Source organism: Antennarius striatus, chromosome 14 (genome assembly GCF_040054535.1).
Source record: "Antennarius striatus isolate MH-2024 chromosome 14, ASM4005453v1, whole genome shotgun sequence".
NCBI classification, from domain to species: Eukaryota; Metazoa; Chordata; class Actinopteri; order Lophiiformes; family Antennariidae; genus Antennarius; species Antennarius striatus.
In genome coordinates, this window is record NC_090789.1 from 14,999,757 (window position 1) to 15,007,740 (window position 7,984).

The window sequence follows — 7,984 nt, forward strand, 5'->3', positions numbered from 1 at the left end:
TCCCAGTGTGTGACTCAGTTGGACTAGTCTCATGACCACAGGAATGTGGTTGGTGGTTGTCAGCTCATGCAGTCAAGACTAGAAATAAGAGTCAGTCAATAGTGTTTACTTAACAACCTTTTAAATAAGAAAGAAAAACTCTCTTGCGGCTGGACTTCTAATGACTTGATTGGATTTTGTGTCATAAACCAAAGTCTTTCTTTCAGTGAAATTGTTTTATGACTTTGAAGAGGAGCCTGTTAGTTTTGATTGGTGCCAACGTTACAGTTTTATCAATTACTTTATCAGTATGTCAAACTTGTAAATCAACTTGTATCACACAAGGGAATTTCAAATCAACACAGCCAATAACACAGATAGATTAATAAAGGTCAATTATTTTATTGTCCCCTAAGAATAAAACTGGGGACACATGTCGGGGGCGGGGGAATCAATACCACATCCTTTTATTCTTATCTTATGTCTACTTCATACACAGATTGCAACAAGAATGCGGCAAAATATTATTTACATTAGTAGCACAACACGGAGGCTTGGAGACATGAACATTAGTGGATAACTGCAGAGGATTTTAACTTCACAATGTAATGTAGTTTGTTAATCCTGTAAGTACGAAAACTGCGCCCCCGTGTGGAAGAAGTTACTAATCGTGTTAAGTTTTGCGATAGGACATATTAAAAGAAAACACCAACTAATTTAATGTGTTTATTATCTAATAACGTTTAGGTTATGTCAAATTGTGTACACATTATTAAAAAAAAATTTCAATCTACTTCTTGGAACATCAGTCAGTTTTCTGCTGCAGCAATGCTCGATGATGTCTTACTCTCTTCCCAGAGGACATTGTGTAACACTTACACAAACTTACCACCTTCAGGGGTCGCCACAGCGAATCAGTTGCCTCCATCTAACCCTGTCTTCTGCATCCTCTTCTCCAACACCAACTACCTTCATGTCCTCTTTCACTACATCCATAAACCTCCTCTTTGGTCTTCCTCTAGGCCTCCTGCCTGGCAGCTCAAAACTCAGCATCCTTCTACCAATATATTCACTATCTCTCCTCTGGACATGTCCAAACCATCTCAGTCTGGCCTCTCTGACTTTATCTCCAAAACCTCTAACATGTGCTGTCCCTCTGATGTACTCATTCCTGATCCTATCCTTCCTGGTCACTCCCAGAGAGAACCTCAGCATCTTCATCTCTGCTACCTCCAGCTCTGTCTCCTGTCTTTTCCTCAGTGACACTGTCTCTGTGGTCTCACCACAGTTTTGTACACCCTTCCTTTGACTTAATCTGAAACTCTTCTATCACACATCACACGTAACACTTTTCTCCACCCGTTCCATCCTGCCTGGACACGCTTCTTCACCTCTTTCCACCTGTTCCCTGCTCTCACTGCAGATCACAATGTCATCTGCAAACATCATAGTCCATGGAGATTCCTGTCTAACCTCGTCTGTCAGCCTGTCCATCACCATAGCAACAAGAAGGGGCTCAGAGCTGATCCCTGATGCAGTCCCACCTCCACCTTGAACTCCTCTGTCACACCTACAGCACACCTCACCACTGTCTTACAGTCCTCATACATGTCCTTCCTGCACTGCTCTAACATACTTCTCTGACACTCCAGACATATACATATATACATATATATACACACACACATATATACTGTACATACATACATATATATATATATATATATATATATATATATATATATATATATATATATATATATATATATATATATTTGTCTGTGTATGCACACACACACAGACACACACACACACACACACACACTGTACATATCGGGGATTATATCAGTGTACAATTTTTTTTTAAATGTATGTGTATAGATCTATCTGTCTATCTATTTATCTCTCAAAAGTAGAAATATTTTTCCTGACCTCGATATGTTTCTGGATGGCCTCAGCTTATATATGAAAAGTAAAACAAGTGGTGAGCCAGTTTTTACAGACAGACTTTTATAGATTGAAAAAACTACGGAAAAAAGTAAAAGACATGATTGTAGAACACATGACTGTGGTGAACAGATAATTGTTTTGTTTTTTTGCCTGTGTTTTTAGTTTGATAAATGTTAAAAGGTTTGATGTTATTTCGTTCAGGAAACGCACAGTACTATTGAAAATTACGTGAATCTCTTTTGGATTTTGTGTCGACGTGATTATTTTGTAATTTGACTTTTATGAATAAACGTGATGATAAAAATCAAATCAAATCTCTCTCATATATTATATACAAAGTGTATGTATATATACACATACACATATATATGTATATATACTGTATGTATGTGTGTATATATATACACAAACATATATATGTATATATAAAGTATATACTGTACTGTATATCATATACAGTACTATGATATCTCAATATTGCACCGCCAGTATTTTTGATTGGTGACCGGAGTCATGTGACTTGCATTGTGACTAGAGTCACGTGATCGCTCAACACGACCATGTACCGGAAGTTTGATTAGCTTAACGATTGAAAGCTTTGTAGTTGTTTCGTCAGTCAGGACAGAGTGTTGGTTTTATGTCCCGGTCGTGGACCGAACATGGACACGGGAGGCCAGCTGCTGGCTGTGGTGTTGCTCCTCGTCTCTCCTGTGTTTATTCTGTGCGGAGGCGCCATCAGTCATGCTCAGGTACAGCTAGCTGTGAAGATGGTGCTGTTACTGTCACAAACTAGTTCTTCCCAACTTCGTTAACTTAGTTCTTTAAAATTTCAACACGTGATGCAGATTTTTTTTTAATCAGCGTCTGTGGCCACGAGGTTGGGTTTTAATAATGAACACACGCTAAATGCCCCATAGAGTTTGATGACCGCCTTTAACCTGACGCTCGATGAGCCGTACACAACTCCTGTTTTCAGCTCGTCTTCCTCCCCCTCTCCCCCTCTCCCCGGTCAGATCAACCCTTTGCTGTATGACGAGCAGCTGCTGTGGGTGAGCGGAGCCCAGGGAGAGGTGGACACCTACAGGATCCCCCTGCTCACCTTCACTCCCAAAGGCAGCCTGCTGGCGTTCGCAGAGGCCAGGAAGTCATCGAGCAGCGACGTGGGGGCAAAGTTCATCGCGCTGCGGAGGTCCACAGACAAAGGCAAGACGACCGTCAGAGTGTCACTGTGTCAGAAACACACCACTGCCTGTACTCACCGCTGCAGCAGGTCAAAGCCCCCAGTGAAGACACACACCTGCATCATGCAGAGCAGTAGGGTTCAGTGGCTTTCTTTATAGCACCAAGAGTCAAACAGGAAAACAGAAAACCGCTGCTCAACCCACCAAGTAAAGACATTTCATCTTTCTTTTTAGGGTATTATTCCATCCATTGTTTTTTCATCAGGAAAAATCACAAGCTACTCAAAAGTATTGAAATAGGAAGAAGAAGAAAAAGTCCAAATGTGATCATTTGAGCTTCCCAAAGCTTTCAGCCTCGGCTGGTTGGGAAAGTCGACCTTGTCATAGCATTTCATTTTACTTGAGCAACTGTTCTGAGGCTGGTGAGCTTCCTTGGAAGGCTAGAACTAAGTTTAACAGAGTACAAACATGAATAACTATTATAGTTTGGGCTGTTTGACATCTATTAATGCTGACACTAACGTGATACCTTGATTTCAGTTAAAATATCAAAGCAGATATTTTATTGACAATCAAAAAAAATCAAAAAAAATCTAACAGCTATTTTTTTCTTATTTTTAAAATAAGGAAGTTCTTAAATATTGAATTTGTTAAATACAACTTTCAGTGAGGCGGCTTGAACAAACTTCTTAACCTGGCACACCTGTGTAAGCAGAGACAAAGTTGAATATAAGCACAGATCTGAGGCCAGCCTTGTGGTGCTGACAGTTTCTGACACTAAGGACACATTTTGGAAAGTTCCAAACAAGCATTGAAGTCCAGTACCCAGCATTAATGATTACAAAATATAAACAGCAGTAAGTACATGTGAAGTTTGAACAGTAAAAAAAACAAGGAAGCATGAAAACAATACATTTACACTGAGTCATTTGGTGGTGAATACAGTGAAGAAGAATGAAGAAGTGCATTGTTTAAAAGACTTACTTGAAAAGATAAAGGAAGGAAAATTTGCAGGAAAGATTAACATGGGAGGGGAAAAGTCATAGACTGAGAGTATTGGAGAAAGTCTCAGTTGCATAACCAAAATCAATCAACTTTTATTTATAAGGCATTTAGGCAGCAGCAGTATCTTGCAATCATGAGAAGAGTCAATCAAGTATGAGCAAGAAAAGTGAAAAATATGACTCCACTTGGATGAAAAAGTAGCTGCTTTTGCATTTAAAAGCTTTCTTGTTCCTCCAGGCACCACCTGGTCCCCAACCTCCTTCATCATCGATGATGGAGCCCAGGCAGATGGCCTGAACTTGGGTTCTGTGGTGGTGGACGAGGAGGTGGGCTCCGTTATTCTGATCTACTCCCTCTGCTTCCACCACTTCCAATGCCAGCCATCGAGTACCATGATGGTGGAGAGCAGGAATGACGGCCTCAGCTGGAGTGCACCCAGAAACCTCTCCATCCAGCTCGGAGTTCAGTCCTTTGCTCCTGGGCCGGGCTTTGGCATCCAGGTGTGGAGTGAGAATCCATGACTGGGGGGGTTTCCTTGTTGTCAAACAGTGTACAGTTTAAATCTAATAATTTTATGCTGTTTTCATGTCCTAGTTGTATTACAGTGGTTGGAAGCTACTTTGATGCTAGCCATTTATGCGTGTTTTTATGTCTCTGCCCAACAGAAGCACCTTGAGCCAGCTAAGGGGCGGTTGGTGGTGTGTGGTCACGGTACGGTCGAGGGAGATGGAGTTTTCTGCATCCTCAGCGACGATCACGGACGTAACTGGTACAACGGCGCCGCATTAAAAAGCATCCCTTTCAACCAACGCAAGAGGCAACAAGACTTCAACCCCGATGAGTGCCAGGTAGTTCAGTAAATATGTGGTAAAGCAGCCTATGAATGCAGCACAAAGGACTTATATTTATGGTTTTATGGTGGCCAGCGACTAACCTGTCCAGAGATTGTTAACAGATGATCCGTTTGTACCTACATCCATGTAGTTCTTCTGAATGTCTTATCTCTTCTTACGGCAAAAGAAAATGCAGCTGAAAAATTTGGATTTCAAAACTATCTGGAAACTATTTTTACCTTTTTGTTTTTTGCCTTCACTGTAATCCTCCCAAGGTATTGTTTTGAAATTCCATTCATTCAGCATCTTGAATACAAAATCACCATAACCGTCAGCTGCTTTTATCTGAAATATTGGTCACGGGCTCTAGCCTATCCCAGCTGGTTACAGGCGAGAGGTAACCAGCCTGGGCTACGGGGTTATTTGCTCATTATTCTGACCCATTTTAAATTATTCTGACATTCTTTTCAGCCAGTTGAGATGCCGGATGGCAGCATCATCATCAATGTGCGGAACCAGAACAACTACCACTGCAGGTGTCGCATGGTAATACGCAGCCGTGACGGGGGAGAGTCTCTGCCCATTGAGGATCTGTACTTTGACTACACACTGGTGGATCCTGCTGTGGCAGCTGGGGCTTTGCTGAAGGATGAAGTGCTCTTTTTCACCAACCCTGCCAGCGAGCATGACCGTAAGAACTACAGACGTACAATCTCGTTTTTTTTCTTTACCTACTAATACAGTACATGGCGATGGAAGTTAAATAATATCATTATGCAAAACTACCATCATGTATTCAACAATTTTTTCAGAAGTGTACGTATTACATGTCCTTATTTTATTGAATTAAAAGTTTTTATACAATAGAGCTACTCTAATAGACCTACCCCCAAAAGGTCAAAGCTATTCACTAGTCAGGTACTACTTTCAGGAGGGGTATTGCAGTCTGTGACTGCCTTGATTCTTGTTGTTTCTTTCAATGCAGTTTGTCTTCCCCTTCTGGCAGCCAGAATAATTGCACAAACAATGTCGACCTACTTCTGGCTCCTCAAACTCTAGTTTTCTATAGCCCTTTTGTCGACTGCTGCTCCCTTCTCCAGGCTGTTTGATGTAGAACACATGGTGTGTGGTACGACAGCGCTGGGAAAATCACCACATACTCCAGATGTAAAGACACCAGTTCACTGACAAATACAAAGAAAGATTTATCTGGCTTTGGCAGACGTAACATCATGTGAATCTGTTATGGCAGGTTTGAAGTCCTGCCCTCCAGTTTTAAAATCACACCTGATGAATTTAATTTTTGTACACATACTGAACTCTTGACCTGGGGAGTTATCATTTATACATTCTTTTTTTGTATTTTTTTTTTAGCGGAATTAAATATTTTCTGTTAGCATAATGGAACTCAAATACCCTGGATTGTAGTATAGAAATGCTTCAATAATAGTACATCAGTACAGTATTTGAATAAACCTTCTCAAACACACTCTATAATTTTACTCTGACTATGTTAATAAGAATGATTCTCTTCTTGTCTCATTCCTTGCAGGAATCAACCTGACCTTACGTTGGTCGATGACCCATGGCAAATCTTGGGAAAATAATGTCCTGCAGATATGGGCAGGATCAAGTGGCTACTCCTGCATGACGTCACTGGACAGCGGTTCTGTAGAGGACCAGAAGTTCATCTTTGTCATCTATGAGAAGGGCCGTGTGCTCTATGACGAGACCATCTCGTTTGCCAAGATCCACCTATACGGTGGCCGGTAGGGCATGTGGGAGGAGATGAACGGAAGTCTCCAAGAATCAATGTTGCAGGGAAAAGGGAGCCAAGAAGGAGGTAACAACCACAATATTCCTGGGATGACAATAAGTGAAACTCAGCACCAGGATTTTCCAATAGCCTGTGATGAACTGATTGAGGGAGTGCAATGTTATTATTTTGTCTTTTTTTTCCTCCCTCAAGTTGAAGAAATTACAAGTTTATATTTCTGTGCTTGCTAAACATTTGCTTTGCTGCAATGTTTCTTCCTGAGCAAAATAAAATGTTAAAAGATTTTTTTTTCAGATCATGTATGTTGATTTCAAAGCGACTTACATCACATGATTAAATATCAGAGGTTTGAAAGGGTAACGTTTTACAGGAAATAAGAGTGAAACAATGCTTAAGTATCAGGTTCTGTCATGGTCTTATCAATTTCTCTGTCTTTTGTAGCTTTATTTATGTTTGAGCAACTCTCACATAGATCGTCTTTCACCAACCCCCCACAAACTCAGATTCACTGAACCAGTGCTAATGTGAAATAATTCTTATTTGCTCTATTATATGAAATTCAATCTTTAAAAAACTGTCAGTTACTGTTTTGGCTTTTTTATCCTTAGTTGAGGGTGATCCATGAATTTATCATCATAGACCTGTTGTCTGTGTTCATCTCAGGGGTAATAGTACTATACTAATGTGTCTTGTTAAGAGAAGGAAATGGTGTAAAAAAAAAATCCAAAAAATTACAAATCTAAGATGAATTCATATCTATTTTTGTACTTGTCACTTCCTGAACTCAGGACTTTATAAACTATGTATGAAAGTTTCTCATATGAGTGATTTTTTTTTATTTCAAAAATTTCAAACTTGCTTGACTAAAGTTATCTGTGGATTTTCAGGTGGTTCTCCATGTTCTCACCTTCTAGAGCACATATCAGAAACAATGCAGGATACAATACTGTGTTCTCAAGCCACCAAAGGAATGGAGGACATGTCACATACTGATAGATTTGAAGTAGAATTTTTGTGGATAAAAGATGTCATCCATAGATAACTTCATTTACTTATTGTTTTGCTTTTAAAACAAATATTTTGGAACTTTTAACTAAGTAAATGATGTTAATTAATGTGCGGAAGAATATTGCAAAAACAAAAGTTGTTACATGAATTTTTGCAAATGAAATAATTCTCTGCGGCCTTCAGGGTTTATTGAATGAAATGTTTGAAAGTCATCGGTCGTGTTAATGTTCCAACAAACAGGAAACAAATGA

At 39.9% G+C, this 7,984-nt stretch overlaps 1 protein-coding gene across 1 annotated transcript; it reads left to right on the plus strand.

Moving 5' to 3' along the window:
- The first annotated feature begins 2,471 nt into the window (after nucleotides 1–2,471).
- neu1 (neuraminidase 1) lies at nucleotides 2,472–7,539 on the plus strand. The gene is made up of 6 exons (XM_068332295.1): nucleotides 2,472–2,678; nucleotides 2,943–3,132; nucleotides 4,353–4,615; nucleotides 4,781–4,963; nucleotides 5,420–5,639; nucleotides 6,501–7,539. Exons 1-6 carry the CDS (start codon nucleotides 2,589–2,591, stop codon nucleotides 6,719–6,721), a joined length of 1,167 nt encoding a protein of 388 aa, XP_068188396.1. The 5' UTR covers nucleotides 2,472–2,588; the 3' UTR covers nucleotides 6,722–7,539.
- Nucleotides 7,540–7,984: the final 445 nt, after the last annotated feature.